This window comes from Triticum aestivum, chromosome 5B, assembly GCF_018294505.1.
Source record: "Triticum aestivum cultivar Chinese Spring chromosome 5B, IWGSC CS RefSeq v2.1, whole genome shotgun sequence".
Lineage (NCBI taxonomy): Eukaryota > Viridiplantae > Streptophyta > Magnoliopsida > Poales > Poaceae > Triticum > Triticum aestivum.
The window spans coordinates 218,166,703-218,194,370 of NC_057807.1; the positions used below are offsets into that span (position 1 = coordinate 218,166,703).

Below are 27,668 nucleotides of genomic sequence, written 5' to 3' on the forward strand. Positions count from 1 at the left end.
TGACAAGAACACAGTGAAGACATTCGACACATGTTAGCAGAATGCATATGAAGAGACAGAGAGAATTTGAGGGACAAGCACAGAAGGGGTTAGGGTCCGATCACATTCACTTAGTTCAGAAAATAGGAACGTGAAGACATAGCTATAATTGAATGCTACAGAGGATAGAACACACACACACACACGCACACACACACACACACAGATATATATATATATATATATATATATATATATATATATATATATATATATATATATATATATATATATATATATATCATTGAAGACCAAACCAACATTGTGAAGATAAAACTTGACGATAAATCAATGTTGAAGACACACCAAATATGAAGATAATGCAGTCATGACGCCAAATGAAAATCTTCAAGAAAGTGTGGTGGTGGCGTTACCCACTGTATAGGAAATATTAGACCCAGACACGGCGCACAATTATCGTGGCACTCTGAAGTCAAATTCCACATTAATGTATTCACACTCAAAGGGTAAGTCTTCATGAATTGAAGATATACGTTACTTTGTGTGTTGCACATCTAAGGCATCAACATGCATAAAGCGTTAGGATGTGTGTCCATTCACAGGACATAGAAAAGTAAAAAAGAGAAAGAAGAAGAAGAAGAAAAGGAAAAAAGAGAAAGAAGAAGAAGAAGAAGAAGAAAAAGAGGGTTCCTCGGTGTCGATGGTACCCTAAATAGCAAGTATCATCAGTGCGAGGTACATGTGGGCGTCGGTGTCTAATACTACATCCACGTCCCACAAGTGACACAGGGGTCCTGTGTCTAGCAGCAGCAGTTCTCGGCGTCGATGGCGGTCGAACACCATTGCGAATTTGTCTGGCAGCCTCAGAGATGATGATTGAAAGCTAAGTGTTGAAACTTGAAACACCCAAACTAACTCAAGTCGGTTTGGTTGTTTGAAATTTCAAAACTTGGCTTTAATCCTCATCGCAGAGGCTGCCAGACAAATTCGCCAAGGTGTTTGACCGTCATCAGCCACTAGAACTATTGTTGCAGGACGCTGGGCGCCGGCTTCACTTGTGGGATGTGGATCTAGTGTTCAACGCCGACCGCCTCATGTACCTTGCACCGATGGTAGTTGCTATTTAGTTTACCCGGGGATGAGTGGTTTAGGGGGTTCCTCGGTGTCAATGGTACCGTAAATAGCTAGTATCATCAGTGCGAGGTCCATCGTTGTCGAATACTTGCTATGTTACTCATCTTTTGATTTAAATGTGCAGTTATTTCGTCGTTGCGAGGGTCTCGTGTTCGACGAGCTCCCCCCTGCGTTCGTTGGTGAGCACAAATGACATCTCCTCCTCCTCCCTTCATTTGCTCTGTTCCGGTCTTCGTGCCGATGAAACTTGCTAGCTATAGGTGTCAATCATCAGTATGCGTGACCACTATATGTCTCCCGTTTGAAAGGGTTACATCATAAATATGCATGCATTTGCATATTTATAATCGTGATTCTTTCGAATTGTCCAACGTTATCCATGGACAGCCCGAGTATGTGTAGATTGGGTTTGTTTTCCCATATGCTCTGCTCCGGATCCGATGCAGAATTTGGTCAGTGCCTCCCTATTGTTCTCCGGGTACACATCCTCTCTGCTTATTGCCGAGACGTGTATCAGGAGAACAACGGGGAGGTACTACCAAAATTTTGCATCGGATCCGGAGCAGAACATGGGAAAACGAACCCAATCTACACATACTCGGGTGGGATTAGGACCTATCTTGACCTATTAGCGTGTACGTTGCATGGACGTAATAAAACTGACAAACTCCATTAACTGATGGATATAGTTTGCTTAATTATGTATATATTTCTTGTGTGTCTAGTAGGAAGTCAATATGAGTGATCGTGCGTGGATGTACACCGGTTACACTAGTCAGAAAGTTTGGACCAAGGAATGGTTAACAAAAACCAAGGGGTTTGTTAGAGCCGCATTTGCAAATGGCCACGAATTAAGCTGGTGCCCCTGTGCCCGGTGCGATAACTATAAAAAGCGGGACGAGCTTGAAATGAGTAAAGACCTGTAGAAGTTTGGTTTTATGCATGATTACACGGTCTGGACATTACATGGTGAGCCTGCCCAACATGCCAGAGCCGAGGTGGTTCATCGTTGCACCGACGAGCATGGTGTCGGGACCGCAGACATGGTGCAAGACTTTGACGATGCTCGGGACTCGGACGAGGAGATGGAGGAATCTGCAAAGGCCTTCACTGAAATGCTGGAGTCCTCAAGACGTCCTCTCCACGAGCACGCTGAGCTTTGTCAGCTGGATGCCATCTCACAAATAATGGCTTTGAAGGCTCAATTCAACTTGGGCAGAGAATGCTACGATGCGATGATGACAGTATTCGGATGGTTTCTACCCAAAGGCCATGTGCTACCTCCAAACCTGTACCAGTCAGACAAAATCCTCCATGCTCTTAAGATGCCCTATGAGAATATGCATGCCTGTGAGAAAGGATGTGTCTTATTTAGGCTTCAGTATGAGGACTTGAACTATTGTCCCATTTGCAATTCTTCCAGGTATGTTGTGGTAGACAATGGTATGGGTGAGAAGGCACGGACCAAAATACCCGTTAATGTTCTTCGGTATGTGCCAATCGTACCAAGACTTCAATGTCTTTTCATGGTCGAAGAGACGGCCAGACAGATGACATGGCACAAAACGGGCAAAAGAACCGAACTAGATGCAGATGGGAATGTGATGATGGTGCACACATCGGATGGTGAAGCGTGGAAGCGCTTCGATGCATTACATAAGGAAAAAACGGCAGATCCAAGGCATCCTCGAGTCGCCGTCAGCACAGATGGGTTCAGTGTGTGGCAGCCCCATACAACTGTTGGCCCGTGTTTGTCATTCCACTCAATCTCCCCCCCCCCCCCGGGCAGATTATGCAAAGAAAGAACATTTTCCTGACGTTGATAATTCCAGGGTCCAACTATCCGGGGAAGAATATGAATGTGTACATGCAGCCACTTAAGGATGAATTGCAAGATTCTTGGGATAATGGGTTCATTACGATGCCTTTAGCAAAGAGAACTTCATAATGTGTGCCTGGTACATGTACTCGACGCATGGCTTGCCGGCGTATGCGCTATTCGTTGGCTGGTGTGTGCATGGAAGGTTCCCGTGCCCCACATGCAAGGGAGCTCTTGAGTTTCATTGGCTGACGGCGGGGCACAAGTATAGTTGCTTCGACTTGCATAGACAGTTTCTAGATCCTCGCCATAAGTTCAGGAAAGACAAGAAGAACTTCATGAAAGGTAGAGTTGTCAAACACTCTCCACCACCTGCGTTGACAGGCCAACAGACCCTAGATCAATTAAACGCTCTCCATCCAGATCCGGAGTGTCTAGGGTATTTCAAGGGGTATAATAAGGAACACGCCTGGACTCACAAGACATGCTTCTGGGATCTGCCTTACTTCAAAGACCTCCTTCGCCCACACAACATCGACATGATTCACACTAAAAAGAATATCGCCGAAGCCATTTTTGGTACATTGTTCGGCATAGAGGGGAAATCAAAGGATAATACTAAGGCTAGAGACAATCAGGAGGAGCTCTGTGATAGACCGTTACAAAACATGCAAGAACCAAAAGGAAAGCAGAACTGGACGAAGCCAAAGGCATGGTTCAATCTTGGAAGGCCAGCTATGAAGGAAATTATTTTGTGGGTGAAAATGCAGTTGATGTTCCCCGATGGGTATGCAGCAAATCTAAAGAGGGGAGCGGGTCTTGATAAATTGAAAATATTTGGTCTAAAAAGTCATGATTGGCACATATGGATTGAGCGGATAATGCCGGTGATGTGCGTGGCTTCATCCCTGAGGATGAATGGCTAGTACTGGCAGAGCTGAGCTATTTCTTCCGTGTTCTTTGTGCGCAAGAACTATCGCCTGGCCTCCTAGAAGAAATGGAACAGTTGGCACCAGAGTTGATCTGCAAGTTAGAGATGATATTTCCGCCAAGCTTCTTTAATCCAATGCAACACTTGATTTTGCATCTCCTGACCGAGGCACGATTGGGGGGGCGTGCAAAATCGTTGGTGCTACTCAACTGAGAGGATGCAGAAGACGCTTCGAGCAAAATGTAAAAATAAACGTAGAATAGAAGCATCGATGGCCGAGGCATTCATCACTGAGGAGGCATCAAACTTCGCGACAGCACACTACGAAGCCAAAAATCGTCATTTGCATAATCTGAAGCCTCGGTACAATGCTGACGAGCCTAAAAAGGGTCAATCCAACCTTAGCATATTCAAGGGGAATCTCGCACCATCCAATGCTTGGAAACCAGTATCGTTGGATGTTGAAGAATGGTGGACCATTTCGCTGTATCTCTTTAACAACCTAGCAGAAGTGCGGCCGTACATCGAGTAAGATCTCGTTACATTGTGTCGCAACTTCTAATTTCTTTGAACTGCTCTTATTCCTGGATATTTTATGCAGTCGATACGTCACCAAATTCTCGTATGGAGCGGTGATCCAAAAGGATTTCATCGAAGAGTATGAGCTTCTGGCAAAGCAAGGAGGCGAATATCCCGGTTTCATCTCTTGGTTCAAAAGAAGGGTAATTTCCATTAGACCATTTCATTTCTTTGGCTAATTTGCGACTAATGCAACAATCCTTTCGTATTAAACTTGTAGGCTAATTCAGAGATTATGGATGCCGAATTGAGACAAGTAGCTAATAGTTTTGACTATAAGGTCCGTTCATTTGACAATTACGACATCAACGGGTATCGCTTTCGTAGGCAAAGAGCTATCTATGGCCGACCGAAAGTCTACAAACTGTAGTGTCTCTGCTATCGGTGAAGGAGGTATCGAGTATTATGGAAGAGTTGAAGCAATTTATGAACTTCAATTCTATGGTGAAAACCCACCAAACGTCGTAGTCTTCAGATTTTATTGGTTCTAGCCCAGGGAGACTAGAAGGACTCATGAACATATAGGGCTAGTCAAAATCAAACAAAGCACCCATTTGGATGTTCCCGATGTTTATATTATGGCTCAACAGGCAACCCGAGTTTTCTATCTACCGTGGGCCTGTCAAAGTGATCCAAATTTCAGTGGTTGGGATGTCGTTTATGAAGTGCTGCCATGTGTTAGACCACCTCCCCCCAATGAAGAGGATTATGAACCTCACATTAACCAAGACACATATGACGAAGGAGAATTCTTCCAAGAAACACGTCTTGCCAAAAAATGTTTCAAGAACTGCTCTAATCCACCCCAGAACAGTGAAGTAGACAATGATAGTGAATCCGACCCTGAGCTGGAACAAGAAGAGCCGGAAGAAGAAGAAGTTACTGTTGCAAATGACCTGTCAATGCTTGAACGATTACGTAAAGGTGGCCTTCCACATGATGATGCATTTATTAATGATGATGATGAGCACGTCATTACCAATAGTGATGATGATGATGCATTTTATTAATGATGATGATGAGCACGTCATTACCGATAGTGATTATTAGGTATTCAAATTTTTATGTTGTACTTTGTATGTTTGTATAGTTGGCATGTATAATTTTCTTACTTTGTATGATTGTTTCTTATACATAGTGCCATATTCTTGATGTCCGTCCCCGTCGGCCCTCGCCCGCTTTATGATTCGGATGTGGTAAATTCTCTTTCATAACTATTTGTTGCATTTCGCATTTATGACAATTATGGCCATCAAGTTGACATAGAGATATTTTAATCTAGGAGGTATGTGAACCGGAATTTGAAACCAACCCTCTTGTCGAGAAGTTAAATTTAGTTGAAAAAGAAAATGAGTATTTGAAAGAAAAAAATTAAAATAATTGAAGAAGAGAAGATGACATTGGAGTTGTATGTTGCTGATGTCATCGATGATCACAAGATGAAGATGAATGCAATGCGCTTGAAGATGGATGCAATGCACCTGAAGCTTAAGAAGATTAGAAAATATGCCATTGATAATGAGGCTTGGTATCATTATGTCGTTGGATCAATTGTTACCTTAGTTGCGATCTTCATCATATTTGTTGTGATGAGGGTAAGTTTTCTCTAATGTTTTGCTTTACAAATGGATACTTAGCTTATTTTCCTCCTAAATGGTATAATAATCTAAGTTAGATAAAAAATGAGCTATACTTAGCTTATTCAGTTCATTTATGACATACTTAGCATACTTAGGTCAAAAATGGCATGATAATCTTTGTTACCTCCAAAATGATATAGACTTAGCTTATTTTCCTCGAAAATGACATAATAACCTTACTAAGATCCAAAATGACCTATTTACCTAGCTTAGCTCTAAAATGACCTACACTTAGCATTTTTACCTAGCTTAGCAATAAAATGGCAATTTTTACTTACCTTAGTTAGAAGAAGAAGAAGATAAAGAAGAGGAGAGGAGAAAAAGAAAGAGAAGAAAAAATCTTCTTCTTCTTCTTCTTCTTCTTCTTCTTCTTCTTATAACTAGTCTTCTTCTTCTTCTTCTTCTTCTTCTAACTTTCATCTTTCACAATTTGCAGATTTGCTTTACATGAGGAAGGCTTGGATTCATGGAGTGTACTATTCTTCTGGTGCTTCCATGTTGTTTATCAAAACTTGTTTGGATATGTATGTCTATATGGATATGTTGTTGGAAACTTGTTTGTGGTTATGTATATATGGATATGTTGGACTTTGCTGAACTATGTTGTTGGATTTGATGAAATATGTTGTTGGACATGCTGTTGGATATGTTGGATATGTATGCATGTATATCTGTGTTTGAAACCATGTCTAATTAATTGGATTAAAATCAAAATAGGAGATGTATAGCCTCTTTGCCGTCCACTAGCCGACAGCAAAGAGCTTTGCCGTCCGCTAGCAGACGGAAAAGAGGACACGTGGCAGTCACCTGTGCAAACTAGGAACACTCGATGCCTATTTGGTCATTTTGCCGTTTGCAAGCAGACGGCAAAGTGACCAAATAGGCCTGGCAAACAGGGCCATCTATGCTGTCTGCTGGCAGACGGCATAGCTGGCCACGTGGCAGCTTCCCAGTGCTGCCCTAGCTAAGCTCGTTGCCGTCTATCCTAGCAAAGAGGCGAAGCTCTTTGCCGTCCGCTAGCAGACTGCAAAGAGCACCGTTAACCCCCTAACGGCTCTCACCCCACACCACTGCCGTCCGTCGTCGTTGCCGTCTGCTGGCCTCGGATGGCGGACAGCACAATCCTTTGTCGTTTGTTTCTGCGAAGCGGACGGCAAAGAAGGCCTTTGCTGGCACGTGTCCAGCCGGACTATTTGCCGTCTGCTAGCTGACGGCAAAGGACTTTGCCATCCGGGATCTGCGCCTTTGCCGTCCGCCATGGCGGACGGCAAAGAAGCTAATTCCAGTAGTGTGTGTATGTTGCGTCACCCATGATTCATACTTGCTCGTTTCATGTGGTTGATGGCATCCATTTCCATGCTTGTCACATGATTGACTTGATTGCCTCACACATGATGAACAATTGTTCTTTCTTGAGTGCCACACTATCTTCACTACACCCTATGCACGTTATGCTCTGATTGTCTTGCACTTGATCCATGTGTTTAGACACTTCATTTTATTTGGTATTGTGAATGATTCATATGCATACCATAGACCATTTGTTGAGCGCTTAATGCATGTTTGCTATGAACTTGAGGTAGATGCTTATTCTCTTGTCACTCATATTTGCATCACTACCTCACATTTACATGCTTGTTTCCATGATGACCTTGATTGTGCTCAATTTATGTGCTTTCATGCCATGTCACAATCCTTTGTTACACCATATGCTATGCATGATGACGACACTTGTTTGGTGAATCACCACTTGAATGCTTGGTTTTGCACTAGTGCTAACCACATTTGTTTTTCCAAGTGTTTGTTGTTCTTGCTCCTTTTGAAGGAACTAGACGGTGTGACATTGGAGAGTGCCCATTTCGAGCTTGAAGACTATGAGTACTTGGTGAACGTTCACTTCTACACGGCGACACCATATCTTTCCCATGGTAATTTGGTTTTTGATCTGAGGTCGGATCTTCCCCAAGGAGGGGGGATGATGCGGAGCATCCTACGGACATCACCATGTCAAGAGTTCGTTCGGCAAGTGACACGTGTGACATCTACTTCACATACATAAAGGTTAATCATCTCCTTTACACGTGTTCACTTGACCCCTTCAAGGATGGTATACTACTTGACATCCCTCTTGTGTGCATGCATAGGTATTACCGGAGCTTCATCGACGGCGATGAGGAGTTCAAGCGCAAGAGAACATCTACACCATACAAGAAGGGAAAAGGAGGAGGAAGATGGACCCTAAGACGCGAAGCACCGGAGGCCTCAGACCACCCCGGGTGCGCGGCCTCCTATGCCCCTGGTGCCCGGACCCCCAACCCCTAAAGGGTGCGGCCCCTGACCACCCCGGGTGCCCGGGCTTTCACCACCGGGTGCCCGCGCCCCCGGGTGCCCGCACCCTCACCTGGCACTACCCCGGGTGCCCGGACTTCACCCACGAGTGCCCGGCCTCCTCATCCCAGTGACCCCCGGGTGCCCGAACCCCTCCGACGATGCTTGCGTGCATTAAGGGCCAAATGACCCATATACCCTTGTTTCTCCCCAAATCTTCCCTAGACTATAAGTAGACGTTCCCTAGCTCAGAATTAGGGTTAGCTAAGAATAGATCTAGGCATTAGAGCTTAGCTCATGTATCTCCCCTCGTGGGTTTCCTCTTGAGGGAGAAGACTCCATTAGAGTTCAAGGCCTCAATTGGAGAAGATCCTTAGGTATTCGATACCTCATCTCCCTTTGGGATTTGGGATGAACTTTACCATGTACCCATGTTCCTCTTGTTGTTTATGTACCTTTGTTGATCTTGTGTGGATTTGAGTCTAGTGGATGTGTGATTGGACTTGTTCTTGAGAGTTCCTCTTGTGATTTCCCCTTTGTGTTCTTTGTGTTCTTCGGGATTTTCCCTCCAATTTGTGAAAGATCTTCACTTAGGGTTCCACCCTACAACAGCCTGGATCCAAGTCCGAGTAGGATCACTTTTGACTCGTGGAGTCGGACCGGGCCTCACAGGTTCCTTCCCTTAAGTGCGCGACCCCTTAGGTTCAAGTCAGCTTGGTCGCAGGTCGGATCATCTCCGACCTGCTCGGCTGGTATCGGCCTCTAGCAAGGCGTGCCGACCACCAAGTAGGCAATGAAGCTGGTTGGCGAACATGTACAACATCTCACACTTTTGTTCCCTTTGCCACGCGATATATGTTGTCGGGCTCAAGGCGAGTCTGTCATCCTTGTGCTAGCTCAACCTCTTTCTCATTTCAGTGATGCTGACGACAAACCGAATTATCTCATAATCCTCGTCGCATGGCCATGCTTATCTTGGTCGGGTCACACGAGGGACCCAGAGTATATCTCTCCTGATCGGAGGGGCAAATCCCATCTTGCTCAACCATGTCTCGCAGCATGGGTCTGGACAAGCCCGAAACCTACCTTTGTAACTAGCCAGTCATGGAGTAGCGTTTGGTCGGCCCAAAGCAGGTCTACCACCATCCCGAGTACATGCGCCAGCTCAGGTCTTAGGACATAGAATTTATGTTGTATTAGAGACACATATCGTTGTGTCTCATAGTTGGGTCTGTTCGACTTGGACCTTATCTCGACACGGATCCGACTACGTCGAATCCGACCAGATCCTTCCGAGTCCATATTATCCGGCTAGCATCCAATGCTCCATGGCTAGTGAGATCGAGCCATCCACCATGTCGTATGCTAATCTAGTCGGTTGCGCGCCCACACAACCCTTTCGACTAGGGACCTTTTAGGACGGTCATCATACAATGTATAGTCCCACAAACAAGTCACGTACTTGTTGATACACATCATTGATAACGTCCAAGGACTATCTTTATTCATAAATGCATAGGAATATCATCATACATGATTGCGTCTAGGGCATATCTCCAACAATGCCTATGAACCCCGGTCCAGTTTTTAGCATAAGAAACACCTTCCAACACGTTTTACATGTTTTTTATTCCGAAAATACAAAAAATAATATCTACCACATTATCTTTTAATTGCTTTGTGCAACTAGCAAGACTCGCAAGTATTGGCACCCCTTCTTCGGCCTGTTGAGGATACAAGTAAAGTTTTATTTGTGTTGCAAAGCGTTCAACTGTTGCAAGATACCACATAGGATTGATAGCAAAATTAGGTTTCATGCCTTGGTTTCTCACTGCGGGAAAGCTTGCTGCTTGCTACAAACTCCTACAGTGAGGAATCCAACAAAGCTAACCACTGTTAGCACTCATCAGTTGTCTGGTCATGGGTCCAATTGGCGCTTTGGGTGTTGGTGTAGGATCCATGGTGATATCCATACGCTGGTTCGCACCATAGTACTTATCATGATTATACTGCATTATGCAAGAATCCATGCATTATGGATTAGGGAATCTGGTTAGTGACAACTCATATCTTTAATCTAAGCATAGAGATTCCAGCATCATTCACCAAAAAAAGGGAGATTCGGGCATCATTAACTCTTGAAGACCCAGGCTAGGGAATCTGATTTTATTTTATTTATGATAGGGAACTGGGATAATTTTCTGAGTCTAGTCCTTCCTAAAGAAAAGAATAAATTTATATGATTGAGAGGATTCATCTACGTACTAATGATCTTATATAAAGCAAAAGAAGCTTGACATGACTTAGGTGCGATCCATTAAGCATGGCACTATCTAAAAAAGGCTTTTATACCAACATAAAAAAAGGGGGGAGGGGGGATTGTCATCACATCATACAGGGAAGATGTCTTAATTACGCAACACAGAGTCATCACATCATACAGGGAAGATGTCTTACTTACGCAACACAGCAACTATGAACATTCTTTTCTACGGAAAAATAAACTATGTATACTCTTTGATAAAATTCTGCGCACCATATGTATGGGTGGCAAAATGTCCACAATTCTAGCTGGAGTTGCAACACAGCATCATGTCCCGAGAAAGAACCAATTTCCCAAAATGTCCACAGCTCTTGGCATGCCATTTAGGTAACTGCCCCAAGAAAGAACGTTTTTTTTTAATTCGGGGAGGAGTGCACAGCTGACATGGAAACCATTCAAGAAGTTAATCAGAGTAGGCTCCTTTGTAGCCTCATCATTATCTTGTTGATTAGTAGTAGCTGCATGGCCTTAATCTTAAACTAGAAGTTTGTAGTAAGAAAAATAGGCCCGCTAACTAAAATTTGCAGCAAGTAAATAACCCCCTAAATTATCACAAAGAATCTTGTAAGTATTTGTGTAGATCTCCCCTAAAAAAAAGTATTGTGTAGATCTAAATCGAAAGCCAACCAAAGGATTTGCTACTTGCTAATCCATATTTGTCTAAATCTACAGTATGCATTAGTAAATGTGTTTTTTACAATATGCAAAGTAGGCCAACTGATAATGAAATGTCAAGGATGGAAAATATGTATAACTCTTATTTTTCAGATTTGGCACAGGGCCCAAAAAATTAAGGTAAGAAGCCTAGCCTCAACGTTGGCTACAAGAACACGAGCCATTTTGTAAATCTGAGATGCTCCAGTGGGTGCAGTCCGCGCTGGAAACCTATACTGGGCAAATATCCTTTTTGGCCACATGTTGTTGAACCAATCCCTAATACCGATCATCGATCCACAGACTGGTAACTATACACACAGGTCATCATCGACACTTTGCGGAAACACACAGAGAACTTGGGACTTAGTTGGAAAAAGAAATGAGTCATCGTGGACTTGACACCCCCCAAGAAAAAGGTCTTCTATCTCTCGGATGGGATGATGATAACTTCATCATTCAGGAGACAGGAGCCAAGCCTCTGTTTCTTAAGCTCTCTTTTGCATCCATGCCTTTCTCATACATAAAAAATAGGATTCCATGGGAATTTCATCTCACTTACTTTACTTATATACTATACTGTGCGTGATTCTGAAAGGAAAGCGTAGTTTGCCAGGTGTGGGGCCCTGGGGACGCGCCAATGGGAGACCGTCCGGGTCCACTCCGATCTCGTGTGAAGATTGGCGCTGCTTTAATCCGAATCTCCTTTTTCTTTTTTGATTGAAATGAATCTCCTTTGGCTTTTTTGATATAAGAGAGTGCAGCGTTCTGTCGTACGTGATTGTTTGAGGTGCCGGCCACTTGGTGGGTGCGTGGTGCGCACAGACGTCAAGGCACTGGCTGGCTCCGTGGTTGAGATTGGGGCAACTCTGCAGCTCAGCTTGTTGCGCATCGGTGCATGGCGTTTTCATCCGCTTCCAAGTAGCCAAAGAGAAACGTCAGCTTAAACAACTTCGTTGTGAATCCCAAGGGAGTAGCACTGTTGTGCTTATTTGAGCTAGGGATCATGGTGTAGCCTACTACTAGATGGGAATCATGGCAGAGATGGCCATATCTTACCAGATTCGCCAAGACAAATTTGCCTCATCTACACCGTACCATTGCCTTCCCAAAGCGTGGCCTAGCTCCTCATGGCCAACTTGACTGTCTCATGGGAATCTTTACTGAGATGCAAAGAAATGACGAGCTCGTGTCATGTTTTCGTTAAGCATATATTGGATAAAGCAAAGTGGCCAAGAAAGGTAATGAATAAGAGATATGCATTGAGAGAAGTATTTCAGATCCAACTATTAAAGTCCAAAGAGAATGACCAATTAATTAAACAAATATACATACTCCCTCTCTCTCAGTTTACAGGGCATGCACGTATCCCTAGGTCGTCAATTTGACCAACCTAATACAAGTCATATATTACAAAAAATATATCAATATAAAATTCAGATGTTCTATTTTTAAACCATATAACTTTTGTGTTATATAGTTTATATTAAGGTGATAAAATTGACAACATAGATATACGCGCAGGAATTGTAAACTGAGTCGAAGGGAGTACTCAGAAAGGGACTCACCATCATCAATCTCATAAATGCCAAATACTCCCTCCGTAAAAAAATACAAGAACGTTAGTGATCTAAAGAAATATAAGAGTGTTTAGATCACTCTCTTATATTTCTTTACAGAGGGAGTAATTGTTAGTGCGCAAAAATTATTCCCGATATGGATAGTCATTCAACCCTCCATTCAGGTATCCAGAATGTTACTTGGCTAACTATCTGACCCTCTTGATGCAGAAACTCGCTACTATAAGAAATGCATCGCACAAAAGTATATTATGGGAAACACATAATTCTGAACAAAAGATGACAAGCCAGGTTCCTTTGTGACATCTTCTTTCAACGCTTCATTTATCCATTGATTCGAAAAACTTATCCTGCAGATAGAAAGGAAGCACATGTATGAATTTCCATATGCGGCTTAAGTGCTTAACATAAGGAAACTGAATAAAAAAACAATTCATTTGTAAACGAAAAGATCTCAATGTAATTAGTTAAGAAACATGACCCTTCTATTACTAAAAATTATACTAAACTGCATATTTTTGAGATCTCTAATAGAAAGAGAAATTAATTAAATTCCGGTAATAGCGTACTTCCTAAAAGAAATCAAATTGTGCTTGTACTATAGCAAATTGCCAAAAGAAAATAGGGAAATGCATGTGTACATGCACACATGGGTATCTAAGCTATCCCCACCATCCACTGTCATAAAGTTGCTTTCAGACAGCCTAAATTAATTAGTGTGAACCGTTTTGTTTGAAGAGAAAATTCACAACATGCAATATACTGAATGCTTGACCTGATGTGTGGCCGCATATAATTCTTGGTTCGATTGGATGGTAAAATGTACAATAAATGTCACATCTTGGTGTGTGACCACACAGTTGTGATGAAACTCTAAGCAGAACATTCACAGCTAGGTGACTTGTATCATTATTATTTCGCCATCACTGGGATAGTTTGGAAGTTGGAATGCAGGTGTACAACAGTACCAATTTACATAAGCTGGATTAGACATACCTACATATCCAATAGCTAACAAAACTCCAGCTCAAAATCACTCTTTAAACAATCGGGTCATATTTCACGTTGTCAAGGTAAAGCCCGTAAGCAGGTGCCATAGGAGGTGCAGCAGTCATTGTCTTTGCATCCAGAATTCTCTCCACTGCATCAAATGTAGGTAGACATATCAAAATAAACATTGTAAAATTTCACTTCAATTCTTGGTCCATTAATCAAAAGACAATACTAGGTGAATGTTCAAACCATCAGCAGTTGTTAGATCTCCTATTCCAACAGCTTTCAGAAGACCGACCATCAATCTTACCTGCATTCGAAAATAATCAGTCATCAGGTTGCAGCAACATCTAATAATCAAGTACTAATGGCAACTATGATAGATACAAAGTTCTCTAGTGATAACATTTTCCTCCCTAAGAAAAACATGTTCTTACACAACAAACATGATGTTTCTTAAATCCATTTATCCGCAAGCGAATTATAAATTGATAGGCGTCCTTCAGCTTACACCATACTTTTGCCATTTTGCAATGTCATAGAGCACTTTTTTGCTACCATGGAATAAAGTAGGAGCTACAAATGCTTAATAGTACAACTGGCCTTAAACACCAAATGTGTTTATCAAGAAATGGCATGTGACCAGTTCGAGACAGTGTTTGGCTACTCCGAGGGAGCATAGCTGAGATATGCCTGTTTTTGGGACACTTCTTTAGGTGATTACACCTATGCACCTAAAGCTGGATTGCATTGTAGTTGCTCCTGAAGATAAGTACAGTAGTAGATTTCATGCTTTATATCCAAATTTCTTCACGAAGCAATAATTATGAAGAAATCTGAACATGAGCACTTGTATCTGTTAGGCATTGGCACAGATCCCAAAAAAAAACAAATCTTGATAGCTCTGAAAGTACCCTTCAAAGAAGATGACTTACCTGGTGGTAAAGGAAAGACTGTGCCCTTGCAGTAACAACAAAGCAGCGGTGCCTTAATCTCTTTCCAAACTCTTGTCCATTCTCGCATACTAATTTCCTACTAGTAGTACTAGAAACATCAGATCTTTCTCCAGAAGATCCCATGAGTGATGCCCTTGAATAAACAAGAGACCCATCTGGTGATTCCATCTCTGATCGCTCTAAGCTTGAAGGGAAAAACATGACAGGAAATACTTCTGTAACAGTAAGCTCATCCAAAGTTCTCACTGGAGATTTTGCCTGTAACAATAATCCCTCCATATAAACACAATGGATGGTCAAATCCAAGAAACAATGTGCCTTTCTGCACTAGTATTTCTTGATGAACTCAGCAACTGAGAGACAGTTAAGAAGCAAAACACCACCTGACATCCAAATGCTCGAAATGAACTGAAATCATGATGCCCAACAAGTATATTGCATGCTTTCTGAACAAAAACCATCATTAGTAAACCCAGAAACATAATTTCACATCAGAAAACAATTAAGTATAGCTGGAGACCTCACCTTCATAGCTTGTATATTTAGATCCTCAGGTATGTGCCAAGCCGAGTTTTTCTCAAAGATTGACGGTCGCTCAGGCCCAGAAAGTAAACGATAGTGATATCTTCAACAAAATTAGTAAAGCAATAACATCCTCATTACTTCGAAAGGGCAAATGGAGTTGTTTATAATCAAGTTACCATTGCTCACACTTTGAAAATAAAGCATAATAGGAGGACTCAAAGTTACTAGCCTTTTAATAAATAGTTTAGACATACGAATGGAATAGTAACAAGATAAATTAGAAGAGTGCCTCATATTATATTGTAGATTTTGCTACCTACGTGCGCTCTAGAGCTTTGTATCTAGCATGGAAATCTGGTGCAACACAACGAACATCAGTCACCATTATGTCACCTTCATTCTTCTGCAGGAAAAATGTGGATCAGAAATAAATATCTACTGCATGAGACTGGTCAAATTATAAAATCTGGAGAACTACATAAATCATTAAGTATAGGTCAAATTATAAAATGTGGAGAACTACAAAATCATCAGCAGGCACGTGTATGTTTATTCAACTAAAGACCAGCTCAACCAAATGAAAAGCACTATTAGCTAGAGTAGGTCAAAACATACATGTAAAAAATGGTTCACCGCGCATTTTACAACTTCAGGGTCATGAGGTGGCAACTGCAAAAGGGGAAAAGTACATCAACAAACAGAACTAGAAGTGGTATAAGAGCTCTAAAGTGCATACACTTGTTTTAGGTAGTATTCATGGAGATTCTATATCTGACATCAAACCCATGAAGGACATAATTAACATGCAGCGGGCCAAAATGTGTTTTGATATAGACAAAGCATACAATTAATAGTTTATGCATATCCTCAATGTAAGCCAGTTAAGAGAGAAAAGTGTATGCATACAAACCACTTCACCAGGCTTCCTTTTACTTATGCGCTCCACATCAACATGACAAACATTTGACAAAGCATGAACACCTGCATCCTGGATTAGCAGATAAATCTTTAGCTGCATATAACATAATGTTGTAAATGGTGAATTATAGATAGGGCTTTAGGCCAATATAAACAATAATTCCTGGAAAAACTCAAAGGCCCATGTGTGGTTTCATGACATGGTGGTAAGTTTAGTGCCATCCCGGATTTGGAGTTGAGACCAACATATAAGGGATTCTCTTCCACATGCTATTGGAGCTTGAGAAGAGGAGTGGTACACCCGCGCTCCTCCTCAGACGCCCACCACGCCTCACCCATGTCGTGTTTCATGAACGAGCCGTGTTAGAAATAGGCTGAAGTAGAGAAGCAGAGAGGAGCTGGGGCTGAACACAGAATAGTTTTATTTCTTGGAGTTGTGCCTTGTATTACAGCAGACATCCTGAACCAGTTCATGTGCTAGGCATACTTGTTGTTATCGTAGATGTTCCTGCTGTGTGCTTAGTACATGCTCATACTGCTATCATCATGATTTATTTATAAATTAAATTAATTGGAAAATTGCTAATATTCCCAACAGTAAATAACAATTATCGTGGTATCATGGTGATCTGCCCTACTATATCCCCTAGCCTTCCAAGCTCGATTCCCCTTTCGAGGTAGTCGATGGCTATTCACAGCTACCACCTTAACAGAAAGAAGAGGTTGGCCCGCAACACAGGAAAACACCTGGGTATACACTGAGGCTATAATACATTGCGGATCTGCCGCCATTTTGAAATAAGTTAATTGTATTGATTTGCTGTACAAAATACACATAAATACAAATAACTTAAACAAACCAAGGGTATGCATGCAATACAACTAAAAAAACAAACTTACATTCCTGGCACGTACACTCAACTAAAGTTGCATAAAAATATAACTAAACTATGAAACTCTATAGTCAACTTAGAGCAACACACTGAATATAAATGTAATGTTTACAAAACATAAAATAGAATTCAAATATACGTTATTGAGCATACCTTTATTCACATCGACTTATGATTTTGCAGATTATAAATATGTTCTTTAATTAAGCAGCATTATTAATTTTTAATTATATTCCCAACTTTGAATTTAAAATTAAAAAATGAGACATCATTTTTTGAATTATTAGTCTATGGTGCTAATTTTGAAGGGGAGCCTTGGCGCAGTGGTAAAGCTGCTGCCTTGTGACCATGAGGTCACGGGTTCAAGTCCTGGAAACAGCCTCTTGCAGAAATGTAGGGAAAGGCTGCGTACAATAGACCCAAAGTGGTCGGACCCTTCCCCAGACCCTGCGCAAGCGGGAGCTACATGCACTGGGGCTGCCCTTTTTATTAGTCTATGGTGCTAATTTTAGTTCAGTACATACCAAGTATACAGTATTCCAAAATAATTGTCCAAAGGCATAAATAAAAAAATGAATGGCATGGCAGCCGCTATCTGGTTATCCGCAGACGATTACAGCAGACCAGGGGCGGAGGCAGAGGGTGGACAGGGTGGGCTGCGGCCCACCCTGAGATTTTGGTTTGACCTGTATACCATAGGAGAATAGAGATTGGTCCGAGAAAAAAATAAAACAGAGCCCAACTAACAGCTAGCAGACCTAACCAGCATCGGACTGGACACTGGAGATGTGCAGAAGCCAGCCGCCCAGCCCATCATCTTCAGTACGCACTTCCCAATCCCCATTCCCAATTTCTAATTGAATCATTATTAACTAGGAGCTGCTGTGTTTATAAGTATATTTCCCAAAAAAAGTATTTTTGACTGAAAAAATTGGCACTGTATGGCTTATTTGTTGTAAAAATATCCAGCCCAATCTCTGTTTGCATGACATATTTGTTGTCAAATTTTTTTTATAGGCGGACCACCCTGTTTCGAAATCCTAGATCCGCCACTGCAGCAGACCATTATTATTGTGTTAGCTGTGATAGAGAGCGTTTGGGCTTATAGCAGAGTTGCAAGGGTAAAAGCCTAAAAGGACACCACAGTGTCACTACGGCCTCTATTTAGAAAATATATATAGATCTCCAAACGTAAGTAACTACCAAAGTATGAGAAAAGTATTCCGGCAAACTAAGGCTCAGTTTGGCATCGAGGTGAATTATGATAATTGTCCGTTTGTCTAACCAGCTTTTCCCTATTTACTGTTTATTTAAAAAGCTTTTTCCTAATTCCATGGCTAATTTCTCAGCAAAGCACAGTTCAAAACAGTACACTGGACCTAAGAGTGTCATAGCATTTTGCAAAAGCATGATTTGAACTTGTTACGCAATCAGCCTAGACTCTCTAGTAACAATAGTCTTATGAAAAAATAGCCTAGATACCTAATAATTCCAACTGCACCATAATGTAGATCCAGAGACTTATAGAATAGCAAATGGCCCCTCGTATATTATATGGCATGCAATGCAACATGCAACATTCATAAAAAGATTATCTCTGACTAACATATGCAACTAATTAACTCTACAACTATGACAGATTTCTAGGTATATAAAATAAATTATTGCTTATTGCATCACTGCTTCTATAAAAAAAACAAATGCACAATTTGTTTAATCGCTATCAGAAAAATTGCAGATTCAACAGCAAGAAAAACAAAAGAGAAAAAAATTGTTAAATATTGCGTTAAAGCATTTTGTACAATACCGTTCGACTAGAACAGAAGATTGAGACTGGCTGCCCAATGAATTTGTGAAATGCCTCCTGAAATAATTCAAAAACATGAGCTGTCACCGAATCTATTATATGTTTACTACAGCTAAGCAAGCTATAGCAGTAGGGCAGGAAGAGGCAGATACTTTAATTCGTAATTTGCTGCACATACATATACATGTATATAACAGTATTCAAATGATTATGTATGCCACCCACAAAATAATAAAATAAACCTCCTTATTCTTTACAATAATCTTATCAAGGAATATCATACCATTCTTCACAATACTATGCCATTTTCTCCTTCATTCTATCCTTTTATTCAGCAACCTATAAGAACTTATTTCATCTAGTGATTTCTTCTCTTATCTATACCATGTTCTCCATCAAAACAAAGCATGAAATCAAAAAAAACTATTCATTTATTTTTGCTGCAACAGTCTCTAAGGCATTTTCCTTGTCAATGCTACCATCTAAAATGCTAATTTGCACTCGAACTGCTCTGCTACATACAAAGGAAAAGCACACCCATAGAAATGGAACACACATGCTTTTAATGGTATATTATGAATACTACTAAATCAGTTTGCTTCAGCCTCTCCTATGTCTTATGCACCCTATTATAGATATTGGGTCTCCAATAGCAATGCATCAGCAGCATCTTTGCACAGTTAACATGGTTTAAGAGATAAGATCATCAACTCCAACGGTAGCTACCACCCAGTACCCACCCACTAGAGGTTATGGGCTTATGGAACTGTCGCCAAATAACAGATCCATCCGATGACAGCTGCAGGCATGTACAGTGGAGAAAGGTAAAATCACAACATTTGATCTGCAAGTACAGATGGTGACAGGAAGAACTGTTCTTCATGACTAGAAGCATACCGACAGCAGACTTGCCACTGTGTGGGGTAAACTACGGCTGGGGGGGGTGCCGGAAAGAGTTATGCTTCAAGATGTCGGCTGTAACAGCATGTTAGAGGTGTACGAAAGACAACTGATGAGTTGGTCCTTGCTAATGTAGGCCCAAATGACCAATTTGTACATATGTTCAGTGTTGGGTGTGAGATACTGTCAAGGCCACAGACAGCTCAGCCTCAACAACGGACAGAGACCCAGCCTCGCCACCGACTCGGCCCATCAGACAGAAGCGGCCCAACAACAGGGTCAGTGGGCCGGAGTGGGTGTGAACCAGCTCCCCACCAGCTACTTAACGCTGGTTCACACGCAAGCGCTAGGTATCCAGTGGATCACGGCGAACCCGGCGGCGGCTCTCTTTCCCTTTCCCTTCCTCCCCAATTCGTGTATCCAGTGATTGTAATCCTAATTGCCACCAGATTCGTGAGATATTGCAATAGATCGAGAGATATATCACTGGGTTGTTAACATCTGGTATTCAGAGCCATCGATCCACACCCTAGCGCATCTGATCGAGGCGAGGCTGCAGAAATCGATCAAGGATCGACTCAGCGCCATGGATCCGTCCTTCAAAGACTACTTCGACAAGCTCACCAACTCTCTCGACGCGATCCACTCCGACATCCGCTCCCACACCGCCAAGCAGGACGATCTGGGCCAATGGCGCCCCGATCTAGAGCGGCGCGTGGATCAACTCTCGGCGGGGTCGCCGAACTCCAAGCGCGACCTGCAATCACCACGGAGGAGCGGCCGGTGGAGGCACCAGCGCCACCACCAACGCCGCTGCGTGACCACGTCGGCACCAGCAAGCGCGCGGAGGGCGACGCCCTCGGGTCAACCGATCGCGGCATCGACGTCCTACCACGGGGTCTGGCACCGGCGTTCGCGTCGGTGGCCACCCCGGCCAACGGTCAATCACAACTTTCCGTCCTGTCTACCATCGCATCTCCATACGCGCATGCCAGCCAACTTCTCGCGGGAATTAGCCAGGCTCATCCATCAATCGGGTTTCCCCAATTCACGGGCGAGAACCCGCGGCAGTGGAAGACACTATGCGAGCAGTATTTTCATATGTTTGATATCCGTGAGAAGTTTTGGGCCCCTATGGCCTCTATGAATTTTGCTGGCTCCGCATCGGTGTGGTTGCAATCGGTGCAGAGGAAGTTGACTGGGTTTGATTGGGAGTCATTCTCGTCACTGTTGTGTACGAGATTTGGTCGCGACCGCCACCAGCTCCTAATCCGCCAGTTTTATTCTCTATCACAGAAAACATCTGTAGCTGATTACATTGAGCAATTTGAGTTGATTATCAGTTACCTGTCTGAATATTTTGAATCCATTCATCCTTATTATTACCTTACCCGTTTTGTCGAGGGACTCCGGGCCGACATCCGCGCGGTGGTGCTGGTGCAGCAGCCGCCTGATCTCGACACCGCGTGCGCCCTGGCGCTGCTCCAGGAGGAGGTGGTGGATGGCGCCTCGCGGGAGCGCGCGCGTTCCAACACAGCGCGTGCCACCGTCTCGGATTGGAGCCACCGTAACAACACGGGCGTACCCATGGCGCTTCCACCACCACCACCTCAAGGACAACCGCCGACGACGCCGACGGCCACAGACCAGCGAGCGGTGAAGGCCAGCCGTGCCGATAGCACCAAACTGAAGGCGCTGCGAGAATATCGCCGTGCAAAGGGCCTATGCTTCAAGTGCGGGGAGCGCTGGGGGCAGGACCACAGCTGCCCCACCAGCGTCCAACTCCACGTACTCGAGGAGCTCCTCGAGCTGTTCGGCCTTGACTCCGACGGCGATTCCCAAACCCACCGCTCGGCGACGCGTTGGCAGAAACGGCGATGGCGATCACACGCCACGCCCTCACCGGCGGCACGTCCCTGAGGACGATTCGCCTTCACGCGTGGTTGCAAGGCCACGAGGTGCTGTTGCTGGTGGATTCCGGGAGCTCTACGTCCTTCATCGACGCGCGCCTCGCGTCAATTCTGACGGGCGTGTTACCTCTCCGCCGGCCCTGCCGCGTCAAGGTTGCTGATGGAGGCGAACTTTGCTGCGTCTTCCACATACCGCAATGCAGTTGGGTATCACAGACGCACGAGTTCATCACTGATATGAAGGTGTTGCTGTTGGGCGCGTATGACGCCATCCTCGGCATGGACTGGCTCGAGGAACACAGCCCGATGAGCGTGGACTGGCGGGGCAAACAGTTGCTGATCACCACTCCGCGTGGGCCCGCACAATTGCAAGGCCATCAAGAGGGCGTTGGCCCCTGCTCTGAGATCAACGCCTTGCAACTGCAATCTTTGCAGAAACAGGGCTCACTGACGCAAGTTGTTCAGCTATATCAAGTCACTGAAGGAGATGAAGTGTACACACCAACGCCTGACAACATTCAGAAAGTCATCGACCAGTTTGAAGACGTGTTTGGCGAACCAACAGGCCTTCCCACGCGCCGAGATTGCGATCACAGGATACCGCTGATGGCTAGAGCATAGTCGGTGAACTTGCGACCATAGAACATAAAGATGAGATCGAGAAGCAAGTGCAGGAGATGTTAAGGTCAGGTGTTATTCAGCGCACACCACAGTCCCTTCTCTTCACCCGTGATACTAGTCAAAAAGAAAGATGGCACATGGCGGTTATGCATAGATTATCAACAGCTCAACGCTATGACTATAGTGGGCAAGTATCCTGTGCCCATGATCGAGGAGCTACTTGATGAATTACACGGGGCTCAGTGGTTCTCCAAGCTCGACTTGCGAGCAGGTTATCATCAAATCCGACTGGCTGAAGGGGAGGAATTCAAGACTGCCTTCCAAACCCACTCGGGACATTTTGAATTCAGAGTCCTGTCATATGGCCTTGCTGGCGGGCCTGCAACCTTCAACGATGCTATCACCGGCACACTTCACCAATTAATGCGTGAATGTGTCCTGTCTTTCTTCGACGACATAGTAGTGTTCAGCAAGACACTGCAAGAGCATGCAGAACACCTCAGACAAGTCTTTGAACTCCTTCGCCGTGATCAATGGAAGGTGAAACGAAGCAAGTGCAGTTTTGGGCAACAACGGATAACCTATTTGGGGCATGTTATCAGTGCTGAAGGTGTGGCAACAGATCCCACAAAGATTGAAGCAGTAGTTGCGTGGCCCACACCCACGAATGTGAAAGAAGTCAGACAGTTCTTGGGGCTGGCGGGGTACTACCGCCGTTTCGTCCGACAGTTTAGAATTCTAGCTCAACCGCTCTTCAATCTCCTCAAAAAGGGAACACCGTTCGTATGGACGGACAACACTGAACAGAGGTTTCAAATCCTCAAACGGGGTCTGGTCATAGCACCGGTGCTTGCCCTACCAGATTTTCAGAAACAGTTCACCGTGGAAACTGACGCATGTGATACAGGTATTGGAGCAATCCTGCAGCAAGAAGGGCATCCCATCGCTTTTATGAGTAAAGCACTATGCCCCAAGTATCAGGGTCTGTCCACTTACGAGTACCTGGCGGTGATTGCTGCAGTTGATCAGTGGCGACCGTACCTGCAGTCCGCGGAGTTCATCATCAAAACAGACCAACGCAGCTTGGTTTACTTACAGGAGCAGCGGCTCACTACTCCCTGGCAGCAGCGAGCTTTCACCAAGTTGCTCAGGTTGCAATACAAGATTGTGTACAAGAAAGGCGTAGAGAATGGAGCTGCAGACGCACTATCTCACTTACACCATCCAGAGCATACCATGGCGATCTCAAGTTGCCAACCGACATGGCTCGAGGATATCATGGCAAGCTACAATTCCAACCCTCGAGTACAACGCCTCCTGGAACAATTGGCAGTCCGGCCGGATCCTAAAGGGCGTTTCAGCTTGTCGCAAGGGATCCTGCGTTTCAGAAACCGCATTTGGCTTGGAGGCAGCACCGCACTACAGCAGCAGATCATCTCTGCCTTCCATGACAGCCCGGTGGGGGGACACTCTGGATTTCCGGTCACCTACAAACGGATCAAGCGTCTGTTCGCGTGGCCAAAAATGAAAACTCACGTCCTTCAATATGTCTAGTGCTGCCAAATTTGTCAGCAGGCTAAGTCAGAGCGGGTGGCTTCGCCAGGGCTTCTCCAGCCACTCCCATTTTTGGCAAGAGCTTTTCCGTCATGCTGGTACTGATCTTCGCATGAGCACTTCCAACCACCCACAAACCGACGGACAATCAGAGCGTGTGAATCAATGCCTTGAAACATTTCTGCGTTGCTTCACACATTCATGCCCTAAGCGCTGGAGCCACTGGATCCCCCTCGCGCAGTTCTGGTACAATGCAGCGCCACATTCAGCAATTGGCATGACCCCATTCATGGCCATGTTTGGGCATGAACCCCGCCATTGGGGCATCACTGCCACATCTTCTTGCTCGGTTCCCGCCCTACAGACCTGGCTCGATGAGCGTGCCATGATTCATGACTTGTTGCAGCAACACCTTCAGCGAGCTCGCCTACGTATGAAGCAACAAGCAGACAAGAAACGCTCGGAACGCGTGTTTGAGGTCGGCGACAAGGTTTACTTGAAACTGCAGCCGTACGTGCAAACATCGGTGGCCAAACGCGCCAACCACAAGCTCTCCTTCCGCTACTACGGGCCGTACTCCATCATCACCAGGATCAACCCTGTGGCCTACAAACTGGAGCTACCGGCAAACGCCTCGGTTCACCCAGTCTTCCATTTGTCACTGCTCAGGAAGGCTCTTCTGCCAGGTACGCCCGTTCAACAACAGCTCCCTATCACACCTGATGCACCCGCAGTTCCAGTACAGATTTTGGCTTCGCGCTGGCGTCGCAAGCGTGGTACCATGATCGAGCAGATCCTCGTCAGGTGGTCAAATCCTGCATCACCCAGCGACACTTGGGAAGACAAACAAGAACTCCAAGCTCGTTTCCCTGCTGCAGAGGCTTGGGGGCAAGCCTCATCGCAAGGAGGGGATGTCAAGGCCACAGACAGCTCAGGCTCGACAACAGACAGAGACCCGGCCTCGCCACCGCCTCGGCCCATCAGACAGAAGCGGTCCAACAACAGGGTCAGCGGGCCGGAGTGGGTGTGAACCAGCTCCCCACCAGCTACTTAACGCTGACTCACACGCAAGCGCTAGGTATCCAGTGGATCACGGCGAACCCGGCGGCGGCTCTCTTTCCCTTTCCCTTCCTCCCCAATTCGTGTATCCAGTGATTGTAATCATAATTGCCACAAGATTCGTGAGATATTGCAATAGATCGAGAGATATATCACTGGGTTGTTAACAGATACGTATATACTATATAGTTTGTCTTGGCTATTGTGGCCTGTCCAGTATCAGTTTACCCCATGCCGCCCATTACTATCATGTATATATATGAATTTATGTACCCTTATTTCTGATGCAATAGGATGAACCATGAATTACATTCAAGGCTGTAAATTTGCTAATTTTCATGCAAGGCTGTAATATCCATTCTTCAGGAGAAAATATCTTTTAATATAAAAAACTTAAGGCATAACCAAAGAAATAAATAAAACAGTTCAAGTGTCATAGAATTTTCCTACTGTTACATTTGGAGTCCAACTATTCATCCTACGCACAGTTTACCCCATGTATCTCCAGTTCTACCTCTATAGCTTCCAGTCTTGTGTATTCAAACAAAGGTCACAATAAGGACATACGCCAGAGCAGTCATACTACTGTTTACTGTATACTACTCCCACCGATCCAACCTTAGTTCAAAACTGCGACACTTATTTTGGATAGGAGGGAGTACTGTCTACTGTACGTACCGATACTTATACAGATACCAATCCATCAAAATGTGACAAATCTGTACGCAAGTAAAATAAGGAATATATTACATGTCCCTCTATAAACATATACATTTTGATGTACTTATATGAGATTGCCGTTGAAAAAGAAAAACAGGAAGTTCAAACAACATATCTGCCAGGCCCAGCGTATCTCTGAACCTACACAACAACGAGCAACACTGAAGGTTCAGTTAAGATATCGGCAGCGGCTTAAGTCAAGATTAACAGCTCCCATTCATCCAGGAGTTACCATTAAAACAGTTTACTTTCATTCACTTTAATACCGAGCTACTGTTTACAGCTCAGTCGCTTGTAATTTCAAACCCCTTTATATGCGGTGCTGGCTTAGCGTAGATAATCTTCTTCCGCTCTCCATCTCACCTACCTCACAAATCCTTCTCAGGGTGTGACAAAGATATCCAGAGCAAGGCTATCCTTGGCGGCAAATCGAGTAGGGAGCAGCGGTGGTTCGTGATCTGGTAAAAAAATCCCACCCTCCTCTCCCTTCTCACGGCGGCGGCAGCATTTGTGTGGGAACAGCGGAGCGGGCTCATTCGGGTACAGAGTGAGCGTCTGGAACAGGTTTGCGTACAAACAATTCGTCCGCTCTGAAATCCCTGGTTCGATCTAACTCCGTGTGCTTTCCGAGACTAATACAACCTCCACAATCCACATTTACTACCTATACTCACTCGTGACAGAGGATTCACCTTATCCTACAGCATTTGCCCACAACCTAAGGGATATCTCCCAGAAAGGCCTAACAAATGTTTCAAGTTACGCCTAGAGTCATGTACAGATGTGCCACCCGAATATCTCATGGTAAGCATCTCTAACGACATGAATTTAGGTTATCGTTATGATTTCCCAACTCAAATTATGAGAATTTTACCTTGAGGACGCCTACGACGGTGCGCTGGTTCGGCTGCTGCTGGGAACCGGAGAAGCGGGTGCCATCGTACTCCACGGCGACCAGGTATCGCTGCGTCCGGGAGAGCCGTGCGCCGGCCATCGCCTCGCTTTCGGCGCCCGCCTCTCCGCCGCTGTCTGCGTCCGCCGGCGAGATGTCTGACTGGGAGAACCGCTGGAGTTTGGAAGGCGGTGACGGGTCGGCAACGGAGGGATCGAACGGGCGCTTGGAGGCAGTGGCGATTTCAGCGGAGTCCGAGCTGGCGGCGCTCATGGCTCTTGTGGCGTATGGAATAGCAAGCAAGGGGTTTTGGGAGGAGACTTCGTTCTTCCGTCTGCAGCAGACCTGGCAGGCCGGCACGGCACGGCATGGACAACCCACGCACGCCTAATACGCGGGCCGTGCCGGGCCGGCACTCGTGCCGAGAAAACGGGCAAATCCTAAACGGCGCCTTAAGCGTCCGTTCTTTCCTTTCTCGCAAAAAGGCGCACACCCTTACTTCCATGCTCGGCCGGGCTATTTTCCTTTCTTTCTGTTTTCGCACGCAAAAAATCTGTGCCACAGGTATTTTTCTTTTTATCACGAATACACAAAGCTTGCGTATCATTCATGATGCGGAGCATCCTACGTTCATCCACATGTATACTCAGACTACTCTCCAAGCCCCAAGAGTACATACGATGTAGCAACCCGATCTTAGACGGTCAAGTCTCTGTACTTAAGTGTCATTCCTGGATCGGTATGCTGACACACAGTACTCGAGAATTTATAATAGAGGTAAATCACATGTATAAAGTAACGTAAATACTATTACATCAATCCATAAAATGAAAGAAACAACAAGGTTGTGGATTCCCATCAACACCAACGGCAAAGTTGAGTGTAGAAATCGTATGTACTCTTGGGGCTCTGGCATATTTGAGTAAGTTGCG

At 44.5% G+C, this 27,668-nt stretch overlaps 1 protein-coding gene across 2 annotated transcripts; it reads right to left on the reverse strand.

The window, feature by feature from the left end:
• Positions 1-11,890: 11,890 nt before the first annotated feature.
• LOC123111073 (tRNA pseudouridine synthase A) lies at positions 11,891-27,082 on the reverse strand. 2 transcript variants are annotated; one of them, XM_044531752.1, is made up of 12 exons: positions 26,719-27,082; positions 19,081-19,137; positions 16,373-16,450; positions 16,078-16,131; positions 15,783-15,865; positions 15,463-15,562; positions 15,321-15,383; positions 14,917-15,195; positions 14,231-14,291; positions 13,989-14,129; positions 12,468-13,338; positions 11,891-12,322 (listed from the first exon to the last, which is right to left on the reverse strand). In XM_044531752.1, exons 1-10 carry the CDS (start codon positions 27,007-27,009, stop codon positions 14,029-14,031), a joined length of 1,167 nt encoding a protein of 388 aa, XP_044387687.1. In that variant the 5' UTR covers positions 27,010-27,082; the 3' UTR covers positions 11,891-12,322; positions 12,468-13,338; positions 13,989-14,028. The 2 variants fall into 2 exon arrangements, with proteins under 2 accessions (XP_044387687.1, XP_044387686.1); XM_044531751.1 differs by having other exon boundaries at positions 13,985-14,129.
• Positions 27,083-27,668: the final 586 nt, after the last annotated feature.

Excerpts from the sequence above, each read along its gene's own strand:
- LOC123111073 (XM_044531752.1), bottom strand. The coding sequence starts at position 27,009 with ATGAGCGCCGCCAGCTCGGACTCCGCTGAAATCGCCACTGCCTCCAAG. Across the intron at positions 19,138-26,718 it reads CCGTCGTAGGCGTCCTCAAG|GAGGCATTTCACAAATTCAT; the intron begins GTAAAATTCTCA and ends GAATTATTTCAG. Across the intron at positions 16,451-19,080 it reads TCTTCTGTTCTAGTCGAACG|GATGCAGGTGTTCATGCTTT; the intron begins GTATTGTACAAA and ends CTGCTAATCCAG.